General features: G+C 44.0%; 1 protein-coding gene across 2 annotated transcripts; it reads right to left on the bottom strand.

Annotated features, from left to right (window-relative positions):
• Window positions 1-16,999, bottom strand: pdcd4a (programmed cell death 4a). 2 transcript variants are annotated; one of them, XM_085459165.1, is made up of 11 exons: window positions 16,527-16,999; window positions 11,274-11,576; window positions 10,553-10,650; window positions 8,107-8,220; window positions 7,553-7,774; window positions 7,120-7,217; window positions 6,915-7,029; window positions 3,444-3,551; window positions 1,778-1,888; window positions 1,556-1,695; window positions 1-1,185 (listed from the first exon to the last, which is right to left on the bottom strand). In XM_085459165.1, exons 1-11 carry the CDS (start codon window positions 16,561-16,563, stop codon window positions 1,134-1,136), a joined length of 1,398 nt encoding a protein of 465 aa, XP_085315291.1. In that variant the 5' UTR covers window positions 16,564-16,999; the 3' UTR covers window positions 1-1,133. The 2 variants fall into 2 exon arrangements, with proteins under 2 accessions (XP_085315291.1, XP_085315292.1); XM_085459166.1 differs by lacking the exon at window positions 16,527-16,999 and adding an exon at window positions 12,614-12,789.
• Between the last annotated feature and the right edge of the window lie 10,982 nt (window positions 17,000-27,981).

Raw genomic sequence — 27,981 nt, 5'->3', positions numbered from 1 at the left:
TTCAATTTGTTACTTTTTTTTAATGAATGAAATATATTTATTATAACTTTGGTCAACATGTAAAACTGTAAGACAGGGGCAGAAAAAGTCTCAATGACCGTTTTCCAAGAAAAGCTGGGGTTGTCTTTACACATGCATTAAACTTAATCCATTAAAGACAATTACCAGACGCCGCCGTCTAGAGCGTCTCTGCACACCGAAGGCTACCCTGTCCAGAATCAACTGCTGACCACGTGGCTGTAAATACACGAGTTAACTGCAAGCAGAGTGCTCAAAATATTGCTCATTTATTTATTTTGAAATCACATTAACCCCAATTTATCTTCATTTTCAGAAATGGCTTCTGAAGTGTATTTGCCCTGATGCAAGTTTCAGATAAACACCCAAATAGTGCCCAAAACACCTTTTGCTTTCACTGGTGCTTTACGAAAGTAAACATTTGGCTTCAAAGCCCAAAATTCAAGGAGGAGGAAAAAAAAAAAAGTCATCACTGTTCATAAAACATTAATGAACAACTTAAACAAGAGGTACGAAACATGGCATCCTCGAAATAAGGACAGAAGCTGAAGAGTTTTAGATCCTTTCTGCTCAGCTAAATTACTAAGTGCTCGCTGGATACGGTATGCTCTGTCCCTCTGAGTGCGCGTTTCCATTTATAGCACATTATGTGAATGAAAACAAAATAAAAAATAAAGACACGGTAACAGGTGAAATTAAGCAAGAGACAAAAGCAATTAATCTCCCACGTAACCCAGCCTGTCCCCCTGTAGCTCTGACTTGTGTTATTCTTGACAAACAGGTACAAAGACTGAGGCAAAAGTGTCACATGAACCCTCAGAGAATATTCATCACAAAAAGGTCAAAAGAAAAAAAAAAAAAAAGAAAGCAGTGACGAACAAGATGATGGGATCTGAACCCAGGCCGCTCTTTTCGGTTTACTTCCACCAAACGTCAACAAACGCTGGTTTTAACTGATGACATTATAAACATTACCAGGAGAGGAACAAGGAAACATTAGACCGCAGGCATGTCCGGTTTCAGGGAAACATGCTGGAGCAGAAACAGGGTGTAAGAACCAGTAGACACCCCCTCCTCTTCCTGCTGCTGCTGATGCCCCCTCTTCCTCCTGTAGATTAGGTCTTGATCATCCCTCCATCTCCTTCGCTGACAAAACGCTTCCGCCCTCTAGTGGAGAAAGTCAAGACAGAGAAATGTTTTAGTGTTGGTAGGCAGCTCACTGCTGTTGGAACTGTGAGTGACGTCACTCTACGAGTTAAAAGCACTTAGAAGTAGAAAAGGGCGCTGGTGTAAATGAGGCTTGAAGTGAGAGAGCAATTTGAGTGCTTGAATAAGAGTAGAAAAGCACTATATAAGTACCAGCTCATTTAAAGGGACTTATGTTTGATTGTTTTGTTTTGGCATGGATAAATGTGGAATTCCACCTTCACTTCACGCCTTTATTGTCAACAGGGACAAGATGTATTATTTTCCGGATTCTTTCTGAAACTCTCAGTGGAACGGACCTGAAATCATTAGACAATAAACCCCGATTCACCTGGAGGGACAGGCATCCCTCAGCTGTTTGGTGATGACAGACTCCTGATAGCACAGGTCCACAAAAGTCTCCATGATAGAGTGGGCATGTGGCACATCTAGGCTGATTTCAGGCAGCTCATCATAGACGCGCTGGAAACCCTGCAGGAGAAAAAAAAATGTATAAGTAGTAATACGAAAGTGATACAGTGCATAAAATGGTAGAAAATAAAAGGAGACTAACCCTGTTCATCTGATCAACAGTGATGAGGCCCGTTTTCCAGAAGGACTGCAGGAGCTTCATCATCATACTAGTGGCAGTGTCACCTTTAGACTCCAGCACCATCACTACAGCCTGGAAAATGAATTCAGAAACTGAATTTAAAATCTTTCTCCTCACATACAAGGTCTCGAATAATCAGATCCCATCTTATCTTGAAGACCTCACAGTACCGTATCACTTCAATACAGCACTTCACTCTCAGACTGCTACCTTGCTTGTGGCTCCCAGGATATTTAATAGTAGAACGGGAGAAAGAGCCTTCAGCTTTCAGGAACAGGCTCCCAGTTTGGAAATGGGAAACAGACACCCTGTTTACTTTTAAGATTAAGCTTAAATCTTTTCTTTTTGATAAAGAGTATAAAGAATACAGCTAGGGCTGTAGCAGGTGACCCCGAATCCTCCCTTAGTTATGCTTCAACAGATCTAAGCTGCTGAAGGCTTCCCATGATGCACTTGGCGTTTCTTTTTCCACTCTCCTTTTCATTCTCTCTGTGTTTATACACTACTCTGTCTTTAATCATAATTTATTATTATTAATCTCTGGTTCTCTTCCACAGTGTGTCTTTGGACCCGTCTCCCTGCTTCACCCCCAACTGGTCTTGCCAGAAGTTGCTTCCTTTTAAAAGGGAGTTTTTTTCCTCCCACTTTCACCACATGCGTGCTTATACAGGTTCATCTGCTTGTTGGGGTTTCTCTGTATTGTTGAAGAGTCTTTTTTTAACAATATAAAGCACTTTTAGGAAACTGCTGTTGTGATTTGACAGCATATAAATAAAACTGAAGTGAAATAGACGCACAATACTGAGAAACACGCACCAAGTATCATCATCCGATCAATGAATCGAAGTAAGAGAATCGAGGCCAGTAATCATCAACATTCTCTGAGCTGAACATTTTACAGCATTGTAAAGTGTTTCAGCCTACAGCCTACAGCCGAGGCAACTGTTAGACTAACATGAGACAGGACAAGGGGGGGTGAAACTGCCACGACTGTGCTCTCCTCAGTTGTGCCCTTTGCAGGCCTTGGACTGTGTGAAAAAATCCGTTTTTGAAGTCTGCATGCCCGAAAAGTAAAACTGGCTCTACTGCAATTAGCTGCATAACATTGTGCAAATCTTAGCAGGAACCCACAAGGTCACACAAGGAAGCAGAATTATCACCGCTGCCATACGTGCACTAAGCGTGCATCTGTTTGCACTCGGTCTAATATGGAACAGAAAAACTTGCCATCCAAAATTGAGCTTGTCAACTGTGTGCACGTTTGAAATTTGGTAACCAGTAATCTGTTTATACTTACACAAGGACACATTTTGGTTTGACTGATTTGAAGTGAGCTTAGCGAATACATGTACTGCAAATAAGAGACAATCACTGCCAAACACACAGTGTCCTTGGCAGAAAGCAGAAATGACTGTCACCGATCAGTTTCTTTTTTTCTTCCCAGTGTTGCTCTTCAGTTTACTTGACTCGACACCAGAGACAGAAAACACTTAAAAAAAAAAAAAAAAGGCTCAGTTTACAGATTTTAATTCCTATTCTGTTATGTGTGAAGAACAAGTAGAAAAAAAATAAACCTTCTACTTTGTTTGACCTCACTTGACTTGAACAAATAAAAAGCTGTGGATACCTCGTAGACCAGCTCATGGTGGAAATGAGGCACTTCCAGGTCCCGGAGACAGTGCTCCGCCTCCGACACGTCTCCTGATATCAGATACTCTTTGAGCAGAAGATTCATCTGAAACAAACAAACAGCCACGTTAGCATTGTGTGGCAACGTTATCAAACACAGCAGAAGACTGAACTGATGCATTGCTGCCGCATCAGTTGAGCTGCAGGTCAAACACTCATCAAGACTAACTAACCCACGTTTAATTCAGAGTAGGTATAAAAGAGTAAAGAGCCATGCATACAGTGTTCTACACTGAATTATCCCAGTGCTTACTCTCACCATGTTTATGTACAATAAACACGGTGAGAGTATACAGAAATGTAAGTAAATCTTTTTCTGTTAGGAGCTCCAGTATGAAAACATGTCTCCTGGCATCAATGCACAGAAAATCCACAAGCAGGAAAAAGGCTAACTAGAGCCCTGTACCTTCATTTAAAAGACACCCACTCATGATGGGAGACTCTGGCCAATCACAGATTGTTTTAGACCAGCTCAGGTGAGCAATTTAAGGGAGTGTAAAGAACAACAAAAAGAAACGTTCAAATCCAACGTAGAGCCAGAAATCATACATGTGAAGCACATCAAGGCACATGATGGTGGGAGGAGATCAGAAGAGAGGAGAGAACGAGCTGCACAAGGAAGGCTTGCTATCAAATTGCTCCTTTTCTTTTTTTCTTCTTTTTTTACTGCCAAATTACAGAATCTGCAACTAACCAGACAACATTTAAAGCCTATGAAATATTTTCATCTAGCCATTACTCCAGGAATAACCCAACCTTCATCTGGGAAATAAAATCTATCATGAAATGTTTAACGTTCCCGACAGAAAGAAAAACATTTCTTTGTTTGCACTTCTGCTTGAATTTTCAGTCTCCGCTCTGTTTTTATAGCAGGTTTGGTTATGTCACTCTCACTGCAGATCTGCACGTACATCAGGAAGCATGGTTTTACTTCAACCTATTTATGGAACGATTAGTCATTCGATTAGAGCGCGCGATTGATCCAAGATGCTCAAAACACTGAGCATGACCAACACTTCTGAGTCAACTTTGGATCCAATTCAGCGACGGGTCTGAAAACTACTGAGGCTGACACACCGCTCTCACTCGCACTCTTTTAAATGTTGCACAACTTACAGTTTGGGTTTGTTTTCCTCAAGTGGAACTCCCACATTGTCCACACCCACATTCACACGGCAACAAAATCCCAGATTACTGAAGAGTGATTGTAAACAAAAACAAACCAGAGAAACAAAAGACCGAGTAGCAGAGCCCATCAGCACAAGCACACGCAGATGATTACTTATTATGATTACTTATTAAGCCATTTTCAATAAAAAATAAGTTTAAAAAAGTAAATTGTGATTGAAGTGCAGACTTTCAACTTTAATTCAAGGGGTTTAACAAGAGTTTTGTGTTAACTGTCTAACAATTACAGCCATTTTTATACACAGCCCTCCATTTTCAGAGGCTTAAACATAATTGGACAAACTAACAATTTTAAACATAAAGACTGTTTTCATATTTGGATGAAAAATCCTTTGCACTGCATTTGACTGCCTAAAGTCTGGAAGCCAAATGCTGCGTCTCCTCCCTTGAGATGCTCTGCCTTCAGTCGCTGCGTGTTTGTGGGTTTTTCTGCCTTCAGTTTTGTCTTTACCAACTAAAAATCACGCTCTACTGGGTTGAGATCAGGTGACTGACTTGGCGCCTGAGTATATCATTTCTTTGCCTCCATAAAATCTAGAGTTGCTTTTGCAGGGCTTTGGCTCATTATCTACTTGCGCTGTGAAGCGTCGTCCAATCGGTTTTGCAGAATTTAGCTGAATCTGAACAGAGAGCATAGCCCCGTCCACTTCAGTCCATCCTGCTACTTCTATCAGCAGCCACATCATCAATAAACCCTAGTGGGCCGGCTGCATACGCACCTGTGCCGTAATGCTGCCTCCACGATGATCATCATGTATGTTTTGGATTATGAGTCGTTTCTCTTCTCTAAGCGCACTTTATCATCATCAGTCCAAATCATTCCCCCCCAAAGTGTTAATTTGCCCTTCTTGTTCTTGAGTGAAACTCACGGAAACCATGGAAACAATTAACCTCCACTTTAGTTGCCTTCTTTTGGTGTTGTTGAGAATGCAGCAGATTGTTGATCTGGTCACTCCTAAAGTTTTTGTTCTCTCCAACTGGTTTTATTTTAGTTTTTCAGCCTAATGATACACTGCCTCTACCGCAGTGAGATCTCCTCGAGCCTCATATTTAAAATTAAAGTGCCAAGCTATAAAACAGAAATGTAACATTTTCAATTAACTTCTGATGTGATGATCTCCAGATGGATCAGCTGCCATTAAATAAGAGAATAGGCCTCACCTGGCCATGAAATTGCTCATCAGTCAGCTAAATTAATTTGGAGCTTCTGGAAAAAAGCAGGTCATTGTGCATAAAAATACTGGTGATCACAGACACAGCTATGGTATCAATTTCAAAATCCTATGTATCAAATTCAGTAGATTTTCATAAAACTTTACCTCTGACCCCTGATCCTTAGGTCAAGGTCACTAAGATCCAAACTTGTCCCAAGATTTTAAGTAGATGAACCTACGGTATCATTTTAAAACTCCTACATCGCATCGCTCTCACGTTGTTGCATTTACAAACGTACGTGTCCATTGCCCCTGCCCACCTGGCAGGGTGACAACAATACCCCATTTTTAAGCAATTAACAAGGTCCTTTTTTTAAACCCCATAATTTAAAAGGAGGGAAACATATGGACTTAAGTGTACATGAAGTTGCACGGTACACTCTGCACTAATCCTCTGTCCTCCATCCTCCGGCCTGCGACCTAGAAACCAATTTCAGTACGCCACGTTAAAGCGTGTCTCAGTTCATAATGTGCATCACACGAGCAGAGGAGAGAGAAGGCTTGTTGTGTCAAATCCTGTCTCCTTGTGTCTTTCCCTCGCCTCCTCACACCTTTAGAGGGAGGGATCAAGACACAAGGAGAGGAATCGATTGAGACTGTCTTAATTTTAATCATTTATTTATCATGTTATTGCAGGACACTCTGGGTTTTTTAAATCTATGCATATGTTGACGCTTATAAGGTGATTTAAATTAAATCCTGTTTATATTCTCACACACTGTTTATTGTATTGATTTGGCAGAAAGAGACTCTACTGTGAGAGTGTGTTTGTTTATGTCTGCCCCTCCCATGCCTTTTTTTTTTCTTTTTTAAATTCTCACTTCTCAGGGGGGAAAAAAAAATCTTTGCTGACACAGCAGCTAGACTGTGGCGCTCTACCCAGCATGCACCGTTTTCGCCCTGTTTACATTACATAATGTAATACACACTTGGAACTCCGATGTGAGGGATTCACTATGATATCACAAGCGAGTGACTTATCAGTTTCTGAACGGGGTGAGGCTTACCTCTTTGATGAGATGTTTGACAGGTCTCAGACCTCCACCGACACCCCACACGTTGTCCAGGCGAACCATCTCCCTCTTCATGGACAGCAGCACAGCAGCGCGGTCTAAAGCCACTCTAAAGAAAAGGATCACAGTTAGGTGGAGGGGAAGGGTGGCAGGGGCACAATACAGCCTTTCTTACAACGCGTTGAACTGCAGCTTTCACCTGGCATGCTCACAGTCCACTTTGCCCTTGTAGCAGTCCAGGAATGACATGGGGAGGACGTGGTCTGCGATGGCTCTGGCTATAAACTGGCCTAACATCTGCAAGGAACAGGAGGAAAGATTAAGCGAACCAAGTGAAGCCACATAACAAACATACCCGACTAACATTTGTTTTATTATTTAGTTTTAGCTCTTAAATGTATTAGGCCTCTGCACTGCTGAAGGTGGCGATCTAGTATGCAACATTTTGCTGCCTCGTAATAGAAGAAAGATACAAAGAGCATGTGTAATATTTGAAGAGGATTTGTGTGCACCTTTGGGATAAAAAGGGGTTTACACTTAACCACGGTTGAACCCTCTCCACCCTCTGAAGCACACAGTTATATTTGGTAGCATATCTGTGAGTGTTTCTTCCCATCATGCATCAGCTCTACCTGCGGGGCATCCGGTGTGTCCAGGATGAGGTCCGGGAGCTCTTTAAGCATCTTGTCGAAAGCTCGCCCCATCTCACTTTGCGACAGCATCTTCCCCGACAGATCAGACAGCAGGCGGGAGGTCAGTTCTCTGTGGCTCGCCTTGCCTTCGAGGGACAGGGACACAGCCAGAGAGGAGAACTCGTACTTGTGCTGGCCCAAATTGAGCTCCTTCAACAGCATCTGATAGGGTTTGGAGGGAGAACTGCATTTAGTTTTTACAGTTTAAGCATTTTTAAAAATGACCCCAAAACACAAACACATTATGCTTTTCAGAAGCGAGAGACACAAACCGAAGCCTAATCAGGCCCAGACAATCAAAGCACAGTGCGAGTGCAGGCCACTGAGAGAGGGAGTGCCTTCGTGTGCTTGGCACCCGTGCATAGGGTGAGCACAGCCCAATACACCTGTTGTTAAAAGCTCCACATTACTTCAGTCATCCAGCTTTGTTCTTTAAACCTGCTCACTCTTGGTCAGCATGCACAGACTTCAAAAGCTTTATTATAATTACTTACCTGAACCTCTTTTGTGTCCCCGTGCTCAAAGTACTCCTGTACAATCGGGTTCACCATTTTCTCAAGTTCCTTCTCGTCTATCTCGGGCACGACCGTCTCGTAGACCGTGTCCCCCTGTGTAAAAAATACACACACGCGGCGTCAGTCAGAAACAAGCACGCACAGCAGAGCGGATGCACGTTCATTGTTGAATTTCTCATCAGCTTTGTTTCAGGATTATATGAAGTATTTTCAACAATTCTAAAATACACAGTTCAACTTACAGTACTGTGCAAAAGTCTTGAGCCACCCCTCATTTCTTTATACTTTGCTAGGAAAATAGGTGCAGTGGTTTGAAACATGCAAACATTCTGTACAGGGTAAAACAGTCAATAACAGAGTTTGTATAATTCTAATGAGCTTAAGACTCAAACGGACACCTTTATTCTTCTGAGACAGGCTTCACTGTAATTTCTTTAAGTAGTCTTCAGGAACAGTTCCCAAGATCCTGGAAGGACATTCAAAGCTCTTCTTTGGATGCCGGCTGCCTCTTTTTTTTTTTTTTAACCCCGTTCTCCTGGATGCTTTCCAGATGTTACTGAATGTGCCATGTTTTACTGATGGCTTTATACACTCACTGTTGTGCCTCTCTCCTGACCTCCTCTGTACATAGTGGCATTGATTTGAACTAAAAGTTTTAAGTTTGGATTCATCACTCCATAAGACCTGTTAAAACTGATTTTAAAACTGATTTTCAGCCCATTTCTTGTGTAATGTCATATTCCTCAGTCTTCTTCAGAATGGCGTCTTGAGAGTTACCCTTCCAATGAGACCATTTCTGATGTCATAGGTGTCAGGCTTTCAGATACTTTCATCTGCTGTAGATATTTTAAGTTTTAAGCCTAATAGCTCTTAGGAAATGACCTTATTGGTCCAAAAATAATTTTTTATGACAGTCAACCTGTTAACTTTAGTGTTCTTATAGATTGAACTCAAGAAATGGGAACACACTGTGTGGACTTGTAGCAACAAAATGCTGGAATTGTTTTTTGTCTGTTATGTGTAGACAACACTGGTTCATCCTCGAATTAGGCGGCCTTTTTATGCTTGAATGAGTCGTAGTTCAGTGTTAAGTAGCTTAAAGAAAATTCTTTTAAAATACAAAGAAACGAGGGGTGACTCGAGGCTTTTGCACTGTACTGTATGAGCTAATTTCGTATAACTGCGTGATATATAAGATATTTTTCACTGGAATTTTCACGAGAGCATCCATATTCATTCTTGAGGTGCTTTTCTTTCCGTTATTAAAGCTCTGAACATCCACCAGATCCCCAGAGAGCTGTGCAAGACTCATACTGAGTTTGTGTTTCTCCCCAAAGAAACCAGAAGTTGTTACCTTTGAAAGTCTCACAACCATTTTGACCTTTCAGTTCATCTATTGAAAACTTTTCCTTTTTGGGCATACCAAAAACTCCACAGAAGATGTGTAAACATAACACTGACTGAAAACGGGCTACCGGTGAGCTTTAACCTAAACTTCTGTCCCAACACTTGTATTTACGAATTCCAAGGATATGAGTAAACTAACGTTCAGCTGAGGTTTTGAACAACCTTTAGCACAAATGATAATCTCAGTGCAGGCTAACATATACATTTCTACAAGTCCTCTTAATTATTTGAGTTATTTTAAGGAAAAACCACCTCCTAAAAATAATTAGTCAAAGAAGAGGAAAGAGGCATTCCAGCGTGTTACAGTTCCCATTTCTAGGCAGCTCCTTTATCAGGTGATCTGTGCAGTCTGATTCAAAGTCCACAGTCTGCACATGTCTCGTCTATTTTTCTGTACCACTCTGTCCCAGTTCCCTTTTAACAGTCAACATCTTTACGCCACCTTCGTGCTCCAGTCAAGGCTGAAATCACACCGGCTTTTCTGAGCCATTTCCAAACAGTTATCAGCATTTTACAGACAGGAGCGCCGTTCCCAGCCTGCATTCAGTCGCAAGTGCAGCAAGAGACAAACAAACTCGGCCTTTGGCGTCACATGGATGATAACGGGGTTAAAGATTGCAAATAGTGTTGACTGCAATGGGACGGAGCCATCTGGATTTAAGAAACATGCTAGCAGACCAATTTTTTTAATGGGTTTCAAACAAAGCTTGTTAAGATTTTTGATATGAAAACAGTCTTGTATTTCCCAGGAAATCCTACTGTCAACATTTCCGGTGTTTCTGCGTAGCATGGGAGATGGATTACAATGCATCTCATCAGCAGTTCAGAATCAGAACGTGGACATAAAGAGATAAAGGGTGCCATCCAATGCACTGACTGCTGGAAGGAAAAAAAACACAAACAAAAGCCCCCTGACTGCTGGATGCCAGCATTTGAAAGCAAAGGACTTACAGATATAAAACAAACCTGCTTGCAGATAATCTGAAGTGTTAAAAGACAAACCCCCCAGCGGCCTCACCTGATAAGATTCATCATAGTTGGGGTCGTGTATGTCGGGCTCCTCATCTTCGTAAACCATCCCAGCAGCTCCCCAAACTCCTTTACCACCTGCCCCACCTGAACACGAAGAGTCAGCATTAACAGTCAGCAGTATAAGTCATGATGCTCAGGATGCATTGCTTCAAACGTAACTGCACTGCTACTATAATGCCATATGCTTGCATTGCATTGAGTAGGTGACGGCTACACACTATTCAAAAGGTGCCAAATCAATTAGAGCGGTGAAAGCACCAGATGCAGCAATGCAGTTTTGGACAGATTCAGAAAGAAGGTACATCGCTAATAACCCTTTTCCATCAGTATCTACTCGGCACGACTCAACGTGGTTTTTAGGGTTTCACCTGGTACCGAGTAGTTTTTAAGTACGTACTCGGGTGGGATTCCAAACAATTCGAGGCGATCTGAAAAAGTGATGTCATTTTTGAAACAGAGCATCGAGGGGAATTGGCTGCACAGAAACAACACTGTGGTCCTCGAGTCTGACAAAATGCCACAGAGTGAGGAGCAGGTATGCAATCGCCTCAATGTCCGCCTTTGTTGTAGCGTTCGTGTTGCAAACAAATGATGTCACTGGACGTTCTGTTGTGTTGCTATAACAGCCCCTTGAGTCGCGTTGAGCCGATCCAAGTAGAAACTAATGGAAAAAAGGGCTGAAAATTGCAGCGGACTGCAAATTATACCTTTTTTTGGCAGGCCTCTGCCTTTGCCCGTCCTGGATTTCCGGTCATTGGTGTTGACTTTGCCTTTCGGGCTGTGCGGGTCACCACCCGCCACTTCTCCCGACTCCGAGAAAGACTCGCTGGTGGAGTTGCGAGACGAGGATTTGCGCAGGCGACGCTTGGCTTTAGCTTTCAGACGAGCCTCGTGGAGCGCCTTTTCCTGGGGCGTCCAGTTGCCGTTCACCTCGGCCTCATTTAGCGAGTCGTCGTCGTCGCTGTACGGATGGTTAGCCTCCGCCACGGTGCCACCAGGAGCAAACCTCCCTGCAGTGAGAGGAGTGGATTTGTTCGTTAATGAACTGGTCTACACTGTGACAAACAACCTTATAAAAGTACACAGAATGGCCACAAGTATACAGACAATAAATATAAAGTTTTTTATAGCACGTCTTTGTCCTGTCTCCATCCCCTAACCCCAACCGGTCGCTGCAGATGGCTGCCCTTCCCTGAGGCTGGTTCTGCTGGAGGTTTCTTCCTGTTCAAAGGGAGTTTTCTGATTGGTAGATGGATCATCTACCAACGTCGCCTTTAAAAATAGTTTTTCACAGTGGAAAACTTTAAATATTATTTGAGCGACTTTAAAAAACATCAACACTCTCAAGTGTTCCCAGTTTTGCCCTTTGTGACGACTGCAAAAAAAGAAAAACAAAGGACACACTGACAAGAACGGAAGCCACAGTAAAAGGTAAACATTAAACTACTATTTAGTAACAACACACGAGTCTAAAAATAATCCAGCACTAGTTTTCTGAACAATAACACAGACGACTCAAATCACCTACAGCAGCGGACTGATTTCTGAGGTAAGCAACTTTCATAAAAACTGCTCCTGTCTGAGTAAAACACAAAAAAATAAATACAATTTAAAAAGTGAGTTTAAAAAGGTACAGCTCTGTTACTAAAGCCAAGTTTAGCTGCAAGCCTGAACAGTTAATGGTGACTGTATTTCCCGTGGATGTTTACAAAGCCAAGACTCACTCTGGCAAGACGACATGGCAACATTTAACCTATCGGTGTTGTGCAAGAAGTCTCGCTTTGTGACTTTTTCTGCATAAGAACAGCTGCACGACTATAGCAAAATAGTTCATACCGAAGGTTTACGGGCCAACTTCCAGTCTTAATTTTTCTTGCATTTGCAAACAATCAAGTGCACCCTTCAGCTAATACACTGGCTTTCTGTCCACCTGTGTGTGTCAGGGCAGTGTTTTGCACAGCAAACCAAAGGTCACATAACAGGCAAAACATTATTCAGGAAGTCTGCAGTGCAAACTCACTCGCATGCATAGCTTTTTGACACTCACCAGCAATATCAGAAGACATAAGGTGGATTGAGTCGGTATTTTAATACGCTTCTATGGGTGTATGGAGAAAAAAAAGGGAACATAAATTAACCGAAAGTTAGCTTCTTGCAAGCGTGGTGAAACAAACAACAAACCAACAAGTGTGACTGGAGCTGTGATGCAGGCATGGAGGGAGGAGGGAGCGAGCAAAGGAGAGCACATGCTGTAGAAATGCTGACGCCAGTTTTTTTTTTTGTTTTTTTTAACTCCTCTATGTTCTCGCGGTCTGTGGGGCGCAGCTAGAGTGGACTTGACTACATATGGCATGGCTGGGTCCATGAATGATCACATGACAGCACTGTAGGAGTGAGGGAAAGCAGCAGGAGGAATGCCTGAGGGTGAAATTCATACTCAGCACCCTAATGCATGGCTCCAAAAGGAAGTTTGTGGAGTTATAGCCATACAGGTTATAAGGACAAGCTGAAAACACACACAGGGCGTCCCAGCAACAGATAAGTATCCAAAAAAAAGGAGAACCAACTGTAACTTGTGGTTTCCTGCTTTTCTTTTTTCTTTTTAAATGACATTACAACAAAACAACACATCTGCAGAGTTCACAGTAAAGTTAATAACAAAGAAAAGGAAGGAGGAACCATCCTGATTTAACCTGTTGAAGTAAAAGTAGCACCACACCCTGGCCTTCCAAAACCTGTAAACAACCGACCACGTGTCACCTCCTCCTCCTTTGGTTCCTCCTCCTCCCTCCTCAGCACAGGCCACAAGGGCCTGTCCGGGCAGTAAATTAGGAACTACCCAATGGCAAAGTGCCAAACACACAACTGACCAACTGGAAAGGAGCAGAAAAATGAGAAGGCACAGAGGAAAAAAAAAAGCAGTTTGCAAAGACAAGAGTTGCATAAGAAAATGTAAGCAAATCCAACCAAGCCTGCTAACTTTTAGACTCTACAAAGACCACATGGCTGTCTTCTTAAAACAGGCCTGAGTGTCACCGTCGCAGTCCTGTAAAACTGCAACAACAAATCGCACTCTAGCCTTTAACACTAACACTGCACACCTAATATAGAGCACCCAATGGAAACCTCCCCCTCCCACCCACTTAACACACATACAGATATAGGCAGACGCAGGCCAGCGCAGGACCTCTGCCCTGCATGACATATGGGAGCTAGTCGCTGGCAGAGAACATGATCGGCCCAGTTCAGCTTTAAGTATCTGCACGACCGAGGCGTGCATGAATGAGAAGAAGGTCAGTGGAGCAGAGTTTTCACATTACTCCAAAGGGACGCACCTAGTTTATCAAAGCTGTAAATATAGTACATGTGCTGCCCAAGTATAAAGTTAGATGTATGCAAGTACAGCAAGTTCTTTTTAGTCAAAGCACAAAGTCTGCACGTCTTATGACGTAGTCAAAGCCATTGATGTGTAGATGACGGATATATTTAACATGTTCACTCTCAAAGAAAGCTTCAGCTGACACACCCTACCCTCTAACAAATACTCACACTCAGGTGTAGTCTGCACATACAAGGGCTTCACAAAAGGTAAATATGTACGGCACAAACTACTAATCTCAGTTTCAGAGGGTTAAAATCAAGAGTAGCTGTAAATATATAGACATCTTTCTACATTAACTCAAGCAAATGTGAGTGGGATGTCCTTTGGGGCCAAATAAGCATCTGCACCATGATAAAAGAGGGGGTAGGGTGTGGATGTCTTTGAGGTTTAACTGTCATTTCAGTTTAATGAAAAGAAACTCCGACAGAATTTTTCCTTAAAAACATGTGCCAGGCACTTAGCCTAAACTTGGATGGTGATTTGTGCTTAAATATACAACTGCAGCGGGCTCACAAGCAGGCCACACGTGCAACAACAAAAAAAAGACAGAAAAAAAAAAAAAGAAAGAAAGTGCTCGGTCCTTGTTTTTTTTTTATGTTGGAAACGTTTGCTGGTTGCAGAACAACAACGACAATGATAAAGTGCTCACAAAAGATTAGAGCTACTCTGATAAACAGTCGAGAGGCTGATGGCTCGTTTTGTTATCATCAGCCAATCACTCGTGTGTTGTCAAGCACGGGCGGTTTGCTCAGCTTACGAACTAAAGGGCCTGATGGTGTGTGCAAACATGTTTTTCACAAATGTGAAGAGGTAACAAAAGAAGAGCAGCCACAAAGAGGTCCAACGTGATGTTTATGGCCACGATGCCCTTAATGCACATATATACACATGCTCTCTCTCTGAAGAGATCACAGACCTGCTCCCACACTGTGGGGAAACATCCTGCTCACAGGGGCAGTGTCTAATTTTTAGACCAAGTTTTTTTATAGAAGCCCTTTTAAATCCGTGCCAAATGACCATAAAGAGGAGGATAAATGCAAACGCTGCGCTGCCATTAGTCGATTGTGTTGGTGTAATAAGAATAAAAGCTGCAAGAAGCTCCAAAACTATTTCCAGGGTCGAATACTTTTGCACTTGACACAGTTTTGAAAGTGAGGAGAGGCTTGTTCTGTTGCAGAAGTTCCCATTTAAACCCAGTAGATGGGATGTTCTGGCAGTGCAAAGCCATCACTTCAGCCACTAATAACTCATCTTATTACACCTTAATTAACACCTAACAGCAGCACCTTGTTGCAGAACTGACAGAAACGGCCTAAAGGTCTGATCATCTGGGCGGATTAATACGACTTTACACCCACTGCTGTGTGAGCTCAGACTGATCCACGACCTAACGAGGAGCCGTTCTTCTTGTTTTCCAAGCCAGACAATAGACTCTTTGACGGTGTCTGTCGCAACCTCATCAATGAGGCTTGACCTTCAAGGAAGTTAATGCAGAAATACCCATCCGTGCACACATGCTCTCACTACTATGACATACCAATAATGCACCATGTGGGGTGTCACATATACATACATATATGTATATACATATACACACACACACACACACACACACACATACAGTCTGCACAGACAACCTTGGGACAGGCAGCTGCAGGGCGTTTTCAGGCAAACAAACCAATGGAAGATTATGGTAAGTGTGATCCATACAACCTTGGCGCTAATAATGCATTTCTTATGTAACACTTAAATGCACTGCAACGCAGAGCTTATGTAAGGTTTCGCTGTTGGCTCGTATTCTGGAGTGGGCTGTACATTTCCACATCACCGTCGAAACCATGTGGGTCATGTTACCATAAAACAACAATAACAACAACAACAACAACAAATAGAGCGCAATGATCATCAAAACCATCGCTCATATAACCCAAGAACGCAAAAAACAAACAAGCAACCTCGGTTTCGTTTCTATCTATGATCAAACACGGTGATATCTTCCGCAAACCAGGATCTCAACATATGACTTGGTGCAGGATATTGAGGTTTAATGCCACCTGCACAGCTTTTAAAACACGCAGGGTGACATGGTGCCACGCGCACGCACAGACGGAGGAATCGTGTCTGTCAGCTTAAACACAAACTCCCTTCTTTGTTCGTTTTTGTGTGTGCGCGCTTCCTTGGCATCGAAGATGGACTATAAGAAAAAGTCTCAACGACGACTCGCAAAAGCGGAAGTAAGCACGATCTCGTCCAATCAAAAGCGCGAAAGGGTTAAATGTAAAAGCAGACCAACAGCAAGCTTACAAAAGAGAAAAAAACAGTAAAAATACAAATGGGGTTTGGTGCGAGTCGAAAACGCAAATCTGCGCTACAGTGCACAGATTTATTTGTAATCTTTTGCACCCACCACCGCCTCCCTGTGTGTGCGTGTCTGGTTTTTTAAACGGAGCACATGGTAGTGGGAGCATGGCTGGCGTTGCAGACAGTCCCATGCGAGGAGGGACAATGGATCGAGCGAGGAGGCCCTATCTGTGTGGTTGCTTCTCCAAGGCTTCGCATCGAGGTTGGACCCACTCACCGTCGGCCTGAGGAGCGGTGTCCATGTCGGTCGCCATGGCGCTCTCTCTCTTCAAATGCTCGATTAAAAACCCCTGGCGGTGCACTCCTCCTCCCGTCGAGCTGCCGTTAGCTGCAAGAGGGCCCCCACTAAAATAAAATAATAAAAATAAATAAATAACAGTCCTGCAGGTCAAACCTCTGCACAGCAGCCTCGTTTACTGCGAGTTTTACGGGCAAGAGAGACGCTGGAGTGTCTTTTTCGTGCTTAGCTTAGAGAGGAGTAAAAAAAAGATGAGTAAAAATGAGTGAAGGCGCGAGATGGAGGAGTTCAGTCCTCTTGTCCGCGTGCACAGCTGGGGTGTAAAGTTAAAAAAAAAAACAATCACGCTGTGGGGGGAAGGAAGCGGGTGAACTAGTTGAAGAGCATTTCATCAAACAGCCTGGAAGATAAACAAAGTCTGTTTTTAACTTTGCAGAGCGACGCGAGAGGAGTCACGTGTCGAAAACGCGGACGGGGAGTGGTCAGCGCAGGGGGTGGGTGCTAATCCCTAGCGACCAATCACAGAGCAGCAAACGTCTGCACGTCTCCAACGGAAAATACCCAAACAGTGCTGTTTTTTGATATCGATCCGATACCAAGTAAATACAGGGCCAGAACTGCTGATACCGATATTTTTAACCCGTAAAGGCAGCGTGAGAGCAGTGTCACTCTGAAAATTCACACATTTTAATGACAACTAAATCACTACGACTTTTACTTTCCACAATAATTTGTTAAGACAGCAAGAACTCACCTTTCTGCCTTTCTTTTTTTGTGTATTTTTGATTTCCAAAAAATAATTTGTTTAACACAGATCAGTGGACCACATGCTGAACTCAGAGGATAGAAACAAAGTAACAATCCTACTACGCTGGTAGCTCTGAAATTCCAGTGTTGGTATCGATACTAACATATTTGTATTGTTCCGCCCACTTCTATTCAACAGGATTACCGCCCAGCAGAGTTTCATCAGAATGGTTAGAGAGGTTACGTCAGGGTTTTTTTTATGCATGAATGATCGGTTTTGTTTTAATTATTATACTTTTAAAGTAGGGCTATGGGGTAGTTTGTGTGTGTTTACTTGCCTTTTGATGCGCTATATCCTTTTATATATAGGCTTACTCATCTTTTTGTTGTTACACATATATTTAATTATTTAAGACCAATAAAGATTTTAAAGAAACCGTCCATCGCACAGTGCCTGTTTGTCCCTGATATGAGTACCTAAAGTAGTTTTCTTTGAAATGCAGACTCTTCAGTCACATTACTGCAGGGGCCACTGAATGATTGGAGAACAGATGTTAGTGGTGCAGATATTTGGATCAGCCTTGTTCTAGCTTCTTTTGCTTCTACTGTTACAATCCTTGTGAATTTTACTAGTGTTACAATTAATACTTTTATTTATATTTGTTGATTTTGAGGCTTTATGCAGCCCTGGTCTGTATCTGATTACATGCAAGTTGCTCTGTGACTCCTTACTGTACATTGATCAACTTGCTATAAATAGATAAAACGTGATAATCCACATTTAAACACCTTTTTATGTCATCTGAAATCTCACCGCTAGGTGGCGTTAAAGTATGTTTGATCACATGGGCCCGTAGTATTTGTCACTGTCACACTATTCTTTCACTGTAATGGCCTGCCTGTTTACTCACTGGCTTAGCCAAATGTTGGATCACGGTGCACATTTTCTTCATTTTCTTTCCCCCCACGGTGATAGTGGGTCCACCTCCACGTGTCGTTGAATGTGGGTGGTACACACTGATACCATCATGCCATCGATGAACCGGTTTATCCATGTTTTCTTCACTTGATGCTGTAGGCATTTTATTAAATGCATATTAACTTAGGAATGTATGACTATAGATTGTGACAGCAGATTTGAGCGATTCGGTTACTCTGAGTGTGTGTGAGTTTGTGAAATAAGAGTATTATTGTTGTTTTGAGTCAGGGCAGTGAAGTGAAGCTCAGCACTGGAGACGTGTCCCTTTTCAAAGGTAACACGTAAGCTCAAAACTTGTATAAGTGAGAAAATACACGCATTGGCCACTTCATTGGGTACAGCTGCTTGCTTATTAATAGGGGCCTTTCTAATTGGATTCTCTCCAGGTACTTGGACTGCGGGAGGAAGAAAGATTAGGTTAAGATTAGGTTAACTAGAGATTCTAAACTGTCCAGAGGTGTGAATGTGAGCACAAACATAGAGATGTTTTAGCCCTGTGACAGACTGACGACCCGTTCAGGGTATATCCTGCCTTTGATCCTATGACAGGTCGAATAGGCTCTCTTTCTTCCTTAAAGAAAAAAGGTTGAAATAATATGGTCAAGTTGACCTGGTGGAATTCAAACTGAGCATTAGAATGAGGAAGAAATGTGATTTAAGTGTATTTTAATGTGGTATTATTGTTGGTGTCAGACAGCTGAGTATATCAGAAACTGCTAATCTGCTGGGATTTTCACAACCATATCTAGGGTTTACAGAGAATGGTCTGAAAAAGAGAAAATGTCCAGTAAGAGGCAGTTCTTGCTGATTACAGTTGTTAGAGGAGAGTGGCCGAGAGTGGCCGGCTTTGAGCAGGTAGGAAAGAAAAAGGTAACTAAAACAACCACTCATTTTTGAATGCATAATACACCAAACCTCATTAAACCTTTGCCATAAAGAATTAAAGCAAATGTGAAGTTTGAAATAGGTCTAATGTAACAGAGTCATAAATAACATTGTTATAATTACACAAAATGTGTTCTAAACCTCCAAACTTCTCCTTTTATACCTGACTTTTAGGACCTCCAAGCCTGTAGTTGTGTTCATTATCAGTTAGAGCCCCTCCTCATTCTTTTCTTCTTCTTTGGTGCAATACTATAAATACAGTGTACCCCTTTTGCCTCTCCCCTTTTTCTACAATTCCCCTGTGGGAGAGGTGGGTGTCATTTCTTTCCAGCACCTTAAAGCACACATAATTCATATTTAACCACCCTGATGTTTATGATTGCGATTTTAATTCAGTTATTGTCATTATTGAGCCTGTTTTTGTAAGATGTTATAAGTGTGTAGTATGTGTGTGTCATAAATGTGTTTTAGGCGCCATAAATGATAGCATGAATATGTATTCCTTGCTAGCTTGGGAGCTGTGGTGGGTTGAGCTAATCCTCTTCCCCACTGTCTGTATTTGGTCGTAGGAGCTGGAGTGGGCAAATTATTTACTTGGAGGTCTTTCTTTCTTTTACCTTTTTTATCAGGTATGTCAGATTTCATGTTGTTTTTGTTTTATCTTATGTCAAATATGTTACGTGTAAATGCATATTTTATGTTTAATGTAAAAATAAATGCCACGCCCTTTTTCTACAATTCCCCTGTGGGAGAGGAGCTGGAGTGGGCAAATTATTTACTTGGAGGTCTTTCTTTCTTTTACCTTTTTTATCAGACACAACGCAGAATCACACCGGTTACACTTGGTGCCGCTGACCCGTCACATCGCCAATCCGCGATCCACCCCTCCTCCTTCTGCTGCCGCTGTTTTCCCGCCTCCTCTCTGCAGCTGTGTGCCAGAATCCTGTGCCCTGCGCTTTGACTCACAGGTTTTTATATCGCGTGTGTGATCGATGCCCCGTAATTTGGCTTGCAGGCATCTCTGTCACGTGTGAACTTAAAGGGCAAATACGTAGGTGATCATTTCTGTCACTGTTTCATATTGTTGCCTCAAATTATACAGGCACGGATTGTAATTTTTTTTTCTCTATTGATATTGGCTTTTACAGCCTGTTTTAATTGAGAGGAGAAAACATTTTATTTTCTATGGTGTTTTGATTCTTTGATGTTTTTTTTCTTCTCCCCACATTTCATTGTTTTGTGAAGTTTTGCATAATTGTGTGTGGGGGTTAGGCTCGTTTTTTTTTTGCTGTTGAACAGTGATATCTCACTTGGGCCAACATGTTAAGTGAGGAAACTGTGGATAGCGCTTTGCCTGATCTGTTCTCTGCGGGGAGTAATATGACCTTTGGTTTGGGGAGGGGTCATCAGATTGCTCCAAAGTTTTTTGGGAGGGGTAGGCCAGTAGTCCCGGGTATTGGTGCCCACACTGTAGACCAGCCAGTGATGCACTCACCATTAATGCCAGCAGCTAGCTCCACACCAGCTGCTTGCGAACGCCAAACACACACCCAGGCTGTCACTAGTGACATGTTGAGCAGCTTGATCACTGACTTAGCAAAGCAAATTGGGGAAAATATCACATCCTCTCTTGACTCTATGCACCAGCCAGCCCCCACCCAGCCACAGTCTCCCCAGAATGTGCCCTCGAGCTGCAATGACCAGTCCCAGCTGAAGGTTGTTGTTCAGTCAGACACCAAAGCTCCACCATACTTCAAGGGTGACAACACAGATCTATTTCCCATCGGTGAATGGGAGGACATGATGAGATGTTATCTGCACAGAATCAGCTGTGACACAGATGAAGAAATGTTTGCCATATTAATGTCTAGACTAACTGGCAAAGCCAGAGATGTGGTCAAGGTGTCACTTCGTTGCCGCCCTGAGTTGAATCGGAATGATCCTATTACTGCTGTGTTTGACATACTGAGGTCTAACTTCAGCGACTTGACATATTCCAGCCTGCCCATGAAAGATTTCTACAGTACTGTGCCACGTCCAGGTGAGAACGCCATGGATTACTGGATCCGGTTGAACAAGTCTATTGATGCTGCTGATGAGTGTCTCCGCAGGCGCGGCAAGATGGTAGAGGACCCCAGTAGTGAGGTTGTTTCGATGTTCATTAATCACTGTCCTGACCACAGTCTTACGTTGTCTTTTCAACTGAAGGCCCCTGAGGAGTGGACTGCAGCTGAGGTTCAGAGCCGTCTGGACAACTATGTGAGGAAAATGAGACAGTCTAGTGTTTTGTCTCATAATACAGCAAGTCTGTCCATCCCGCATCAGAGCCCTGTCGCTGTTAACAGCCAGCCCCACTCCAGCGGTGCTCAAGCAGTCCCAGTAACACATGAGCCAGCCTCGTATCCTATGCCCTCTGTTCCCTCTGCAGCCACATGTCAGCCTCTCTCTTCTGATGGCATGGTAAGTGTGCAGCAGCCCTCTGCTTGTCCTCCTTTGACTCTACATGTCATGCCCCCATCTTTGCCAGTTTCTGGCCCTCCTCCAGCTGAGCCAGGTGTTCAACAGATGGTAGCACTGTTTGACAAGGTTCTGTCCATGTGCACTGCATCACTAGCCACTGGTCCTAGGTGCCCACAACCCACAGGTCATTCCCATGGGCACCGCAATGCTCATCGTGCTTCGTGCAGAGTGTGTGGCTCACATGAACACACAACCCATGTGCATTGTAGGCTGTACAAGCTATGCCACAGCTGCTTTGACCCTGGACACATGAGGCGTGAATGCCCACAGTTGCACCAGAAACCAAGCGTTTCAGTCCCTCCTCCCACCGATGCTGCTTTAAACTAGCCAGCCCATGTAACGAGAGGGGTAGCATGGGCAGTGTTGATGAAACCCTCAGAAATGCAACAGACCCAGAAGCCATATATGTTAACTGCTGTAGTAGCCTCTCTGATGAGAAGACTGTTATTATGGGTTCACAAAGAGTTGGCAGGGCTAGTGAGTTGTTTTACACTCCAGTGTCGGTCAGTGGCCGGTGTTCCCTGACAAGCATGCTTGATTCAGGAAGTATGTCATGCACACTAAGTGAAGAGGCTGATAGCAAGCTAAGAGCCGCTGGTGTTGCTCTGATTCCGCAGCATATCCCTGAAAATGTGGTGCTGGTTGGTTGCGGTGGCCTTCTCACACAACCGAAATGCATCTATGATTTGGACATTGAAGTATATGGGACTAGGTTTCTTGTACCAACATTTGTGGTTCCTGGGCAAAAAGATGAGCTCATCGTGGGGAGCAATGTGATCCGGCCCATCATTCAGAAGATGAAGGCTGATACAAAGTACTGGGAGCTTATTAACTCCAATTACACTGGCACTGATTGTGAAGACTTCCTGCAGTTGCTGAGCTGTATCTCACGGTGGTCTGCTCCTGTGTTGCCAGATAAAGTAGGTACAGTCAGGTTGCGGAAGAGTGTCACTCTCCTGCCACAAAAAGAATATGTAGTTTGGGGAAAGCTGCCACCTTCTGCCCTCGTGTCTCCAGGAAGTACTGTCGTTGTGGAACCCACGTCAGCCCGTTCCACTCCAAAGAACATAATGGTGGGGCGCATTATAACACCCATGTGGGGAGATCGTTGGGTCCCTATGAAAGTCCTTAACCCAACAGAGAGCCCTGTGACACTTCGTCGCAATGCTAAGATTGCGGATGTCTTTCCTTGTATTGCTGTGGAGGACCTGCCCATCACTCAAGGTCTCTGCGAGACTCTGACTGACCAGCATACCAGTTTTCCCCCCTCATCAGACTCTGTGCCTGACTCTGCACAGCTACTCAAAGATGCTGGGTTGGCTGACATTGATATTGAGGGCTGTGAAGTGTCAGATGGGTGGAAGAGGAAATTGGTGGAGCTTGTGTTGACTTACCAAGATGTGTTCTCTAGAGACAAACTGGACTGTGGTGAGGTGAAAGACTTTGTCCATCGTATCCACCTCACTGACGACCGCCCTTTCAGGCTTCCCTATCGCAGAGTACCCCCGGCTCACTATCACAAGTTGCGAGAGGTGCTGTCAGACATGGAGATGAAAGGCATCATCAGTAAGTCCACCAGCGAATACGCCTCACCACTGGTAATGGTTTGGAAGAAGTCAGGTGACTTGAGGATATGCACTGACTTCCGCTGGCTCAATGCCAAAACCATTAAGGATGCTCACCCACTGCCCCATCAGGCTGACTGTCTTGCTGCCCTTGGTGGGAATGCTTTCTTCAGCACCATGGACCTCACATCTGGGTTCTACAACGTTCCCCTCCATGAGTCTGACAGACGGTACACTGCTTTCACTACACCTCTTGGCCTGTATGAGTACAACAGACTTCCCCAGGGTCTATGCAACAGCCCAGCATCTTTCATGCGGATGATGCTCAGCATCTTTGGTGATTTGAACTTTTCCAGCCTCCTGTGTTATCTTGATGACCTGCTGGTGTTTGCGCCTTCAGAAGAGGAGGCCCTAAGACGTCTTGAGATTGTTTTCTCTCGCCTGAGGACCAGCAATCTGAAGCTGGCGCAGAAAAAATGTCACTTTCTCATACGCTCTGTGAGGTTTTTGGGTCATGTCGTGGATGCTGGTGGTGTCTCGGTTGATCAGGATAAAGTGAGGGTTATCGCCAATTTTCAGAAGACTGACCTTATGGATGGTGACGGTTGCACCCCTTCTCAGAGGAAAGTGAGATCCTTCCTTGGCATGGTGATGTTTTACCAGCATTTTATTCCAGGGTGCTCTCGTATTGCGAAGCCACTCTTTGCTCTAACTGCCGGTCAGAAGAGGACTAAAGGCTGCCATGGGAGTCGGAAACCTGGAACTTTTCGCAAGCTCACCCCTCAAGATTGGACTCCTGCTTGTGAGAAAGCATTTGAGGGACTCAAAGGTGCACTCCTCAGCTGTGCGGTGCTGGCACATCCTGATTTTGAGAGGCCATTCATCCTTTCAACTGACGCTTCCATGGATGGGCTGGGTGCTGTCTTATCCCAGGTGCCAGCTGGTGAGGAGAGAGCAAGACCTATAGCCTTTGCTAGTAAGTCTCTCAGCCGCAGTCAGGCCAAATACCCAGCACACCGGCTCGAATTTTTGGCTCTGAAGTGGGCTGTGTGCGATAAGTTCAGCCACTGGCTCAAGGGTCATCGGTTCACTGTCTGGACTGATAACAATCCTCTCACATACATTCTGACTAAGCCAAAGCTGGATGCCTGTGAACAGCGTTGGGTCTCTAAGCTTGCACCATACTGCTTTGAGATCAAATATGTTCCTGGAAAGCTGAACATTGTGGCAGACACCCTGAGCAGGGAACCGTTTGTGAGGCCGTTGGCCCAGCGGCTCCTGTCGGAGCCCTACTTTGAGCTGCTAGAGCAAGTCAGTGGTGTGAAAGATGCCAGTGTCCAAGATGCCTTCCGTTTGACCTGTCAACCTCAATCGATACGCAGTGCTCCACCCTCTGCTGTGCTTGATGTGTCTCTGTCAACTGATGACGTGTCTTCTCTCATGTCTTCGCTCTGTGAGTGGGAGTCTGCTTCTCGCCAGCGTGCAACATCCCTCGCTGGTCACCTAACCTCCATCAGTCCACCTGACTGTGATGTTACTCATGCGCTGTCCCGTGCTGATCTCCTGTCTCATCAAACAGGGGATCCTGTGATCTCCAGAGTAGCCCGCTATGTTGAGCGTAAGCGCAGACCCTCCAGACGTGAGCGCTGTCATGAGAACCAACATACGTTGCGGCTCCTGAAACAATGGGATAAGCTCACATTCCTCAATGGTGTCCTCTACAGAGTCGTGAGGGACCCACTGACCAAACACAAGAGATTCCAGTTTGTGGTACCTGACTCCCTAAAACAAGTGGTGCTGTCTGGCATACACGACAATGCTGGTCATCAAGGTCAACCTCGCACACTCTCCTTGGCTCGTCAGCGTTTTTTCTGGTATGATATGGAGAAGGATGTGCGCGGTCATGTGAGAAATTGCCGCAGGTGTGTTCTCAGCAAGACCCCAGAGCCAGCAGCTAGGGCCCCGTTGGAAAGCATTAAGACCTGTGCTCCAATGGAACTTGTGTGCATTGACTTCTGGTCAGCTGAGGACAGCAACAACAAGTCTGTGGATGTCCTTGTGATTACTGACCACTTCACAAAATTAGCACATGCATTCCAATGCCAGGATCAGACAGCTAAGAGAGTCGCTAAAAAGCTTTGGGATGGATTCTTCTGTGTGTATGGCTTCCCTCAGCGCATTCACTCTGACCAGGGAGCTAGTTTTGAGAGTGAGCTGCTTGCAGAGCTTCTGGTTTTGGGTGGCGTTGCCAAATCCCACACTTCACCATACCACCCCATGGGTAATGGTACCACAGAGAGATTTAATCGCACCCTTGGAAACATGTTACGGTCCCTCCCCCCCAGATGTAAGCAGAAATGGCCGCAGATGATACAGTCCATGACGTTTGTGTATAACTGTACGGCACACGAGACCACCGGCTTTGCGCCATTCTACCTGATGTTTGGGAGGGTGCCAAGGTTGCCAGTTGACCTCATGTTTCGGGATGTCCTTCATGATGACACCATTTGTGACTATGATACCTATGTCAAGTCACTGATGGATGACCTGCGCTCTGCCATGCTCCAAGCCCAGGAACACAGCACAATGGAGCAGAGACACCAGTCTGACCAGTACAACAGAAAAGTGAAGGGTCTGCCTCTTTCACTAGGGGACCAGGTGTTGTTGGCAAACAAGGGAGTCAGAGGAAAAAGGAAGCTCTCTGACAAATGGGAACCTGTTGTGTACACGGTAGTTGACTTGGATCCTGCTCTTCACATCTGCCGTATCAGAGACAAAGAAGGTCATGAGCGTGTGGTGCATCGCAACCTGCTCCTTCAAGTTAACTTTTTGCCCTTGGACACAACACTGAATGACGATGCTGCACATCCTGCTGTGAGCGTTGTCAGTGGCCCCGCTGAGTCTGACCTGGATGGGTCTGTGACATCTTTTGGGGGCACAGGAGCTGTACCTCCTGCCACCTGGACTGTGGATTCCGTCTCCAGCATTGGCGAGTGTGATGACCGCACACTATCATGGATCCATCAGCAATCTGCCGCTGACCCGGTCGAAGATGGCGTTCATGGGACCCCTCCCATAATGGGTGTTTCTGATCTTGGTGGGCTGGCTGGTGATGGAGCCTCCCCAGGCTCCCCTGCTGCTTTCCCGTCCCACACTTTTCATTCTCTTGAACCCAAAAATGTGGACGTGGATCAAGGACTTACCACACGTTTTGGTAGAATCATTAAACCAGTTCGTCGCTTGATTGAATCAATGGCTCAACTTGAAACACTCCTTGGTGTTGAACCTGTTCAAGCAGCGGTTATTGATGTGTGAATTTGCTTATTTCTGTATGTTTTTCATTGCTATTGTTTTTGGAAAAGAATAATACAGGCACAGAGTTCATTGTATTTTGTCAGTCTGTGCAGTCTGATAGTGACGCCCATAGATATTATGGCCTGTTTTGTGTGGTGTAAATGGCACCTCATTTTGTCTATAGAAAGTCCTGGGATCTTGCTAGGCGCCGAGCAGGTCTCAGGTCTCTTATCCTCCTTGGAGGAAGCTATGTTGCTGATCTAATTCATTGTATATGCGATGTGAATTTGTTTGAGGCCACTGTATCTGTTATTGTGGGTTTATATTTTTTTTTTTTTGGTGTACCCTTTAGGATTTTGTGTAATTCTTGGGGGGTGAATGTAACAGAGTCATAAATAACATTGTTATAATTACACAAAATGTGTTCTAAACCTCCAAACTTCTCCTTTTATACCTGACTTTTAGGACCTCCAAGCCTGTAGTTGTGTTCATTATCAGTTAGAGCCCCTCCTCATTCTTTTCTTCTTCTTTGGTGCAATACTATAAATACAGTGTACCCCTTTTGCCTCTCCCCTTTTTCTACAATTCCCCTGTGGGAGAGGTGGGTGTCATTTCTTTCCAGCACCTTAAAGCACACATAATTCATATTTAACCACCCTGATGTTTATGATTGCGATTTTAATTCAGTTATTGTCATTATTGAGCCTGTTTTTGTAAGATGTTATAAGTGTGTAGTATGTGTGTGTCATAAATGTGTTTTAGGCGCCATAAATGATAGCATGAATATGTATTCCTTGCTAGCTTGGGAGCTGTGGTGGGTTGAGCTAATCCTCTTCCCCACTGTCTGTATTTGGTCGTAGGAGCTGGAGTGGGCAAATTATTTACTTGGAGGTCTTTCTTTCTTTTACCTTTTTTATCAGGTATGTCAGATTTCATGTTGTTTTTGTTTTATCTTATGTCAAATATGTTACGTGTAAATGCATATTTTATGTTTAATGTAAAAATAAATGCCACGCCCTTTTTCTACAATTCCCCTGTGGGAGAGGAGCTGGAGTGGGCAAATTATTTACTTGGAGGTCTTTCTTTCTTTTACCTTTTTTATCAGACACAACGCAGAATCACACCGGTTACACTAACTCAGTACTAGCAAGGTGTACCTAATAAAGTGGCTGATTAGAGTATAGAGGATCACTTCTCAGCCTCTTATACTTTGTGCTGTGATCATCACTGTTGCATTGCCAGCAAGGCAAGGACACAGATATCAAACTTCAGAAAAGTCAAAAACCTCTCAGAGTCAGAGCTGACTGCCGGATTTATTCTGAGTCATTCACGGCGACAGATACTCACGAGTAGGAGATTAGTCAGGCGGCAGATCGGGTGTATTTCACAGCAGAATATGTGAGAACTACAGGCGCGTATAATGTGAAGCAGAAGTACACACATG

This window comes from Copadichromis virginalis, linkage group LG6, assembly GCF_057382275.1.
Source record: "Copadichromis virginalis isolate Kocher_CV1m ecotype Utaka linkage group LG6, C_Virginalis_male_GT1.1, whole genome shotgun sequence".
Taxonomy (NCBI): domain Eukaryota; kingdom Metazoa; phylum Chordata; class Actinopteri; order Cichliformes; family Cichlidae; genus Copadichromis; species Copadichromis virginalis.
Note: the sequence above shows the minus strand (reverse complement) of the source record. Positions and strands in the feature narration are given on the sequence as shown.

Bases quoted from the DNA above. Each gene is read 5' to 3' on its own strand.
- pdcd4a (XM_085459165.1), bottom strand. From the start codon at position 16,563: ATGGCGACCGACATGGACACCGCTCCTCAGGCCGACG. The intron at 11,577-16,526 runs GTGAGTGGGTCC...CTCTCACTGCAG, and splicing joins CACCGCTCCTCAGGCCGACG to GGAGGTTTGCTCCTGGTGGC. The intron at 1,186-1,555 runs GTGAATCGGGGT...TTTCTCCACTAG, and splicing joins AGGGATGCCTGTCCCTCCAG to AGGGCGGAAGCGTTTTGTCA.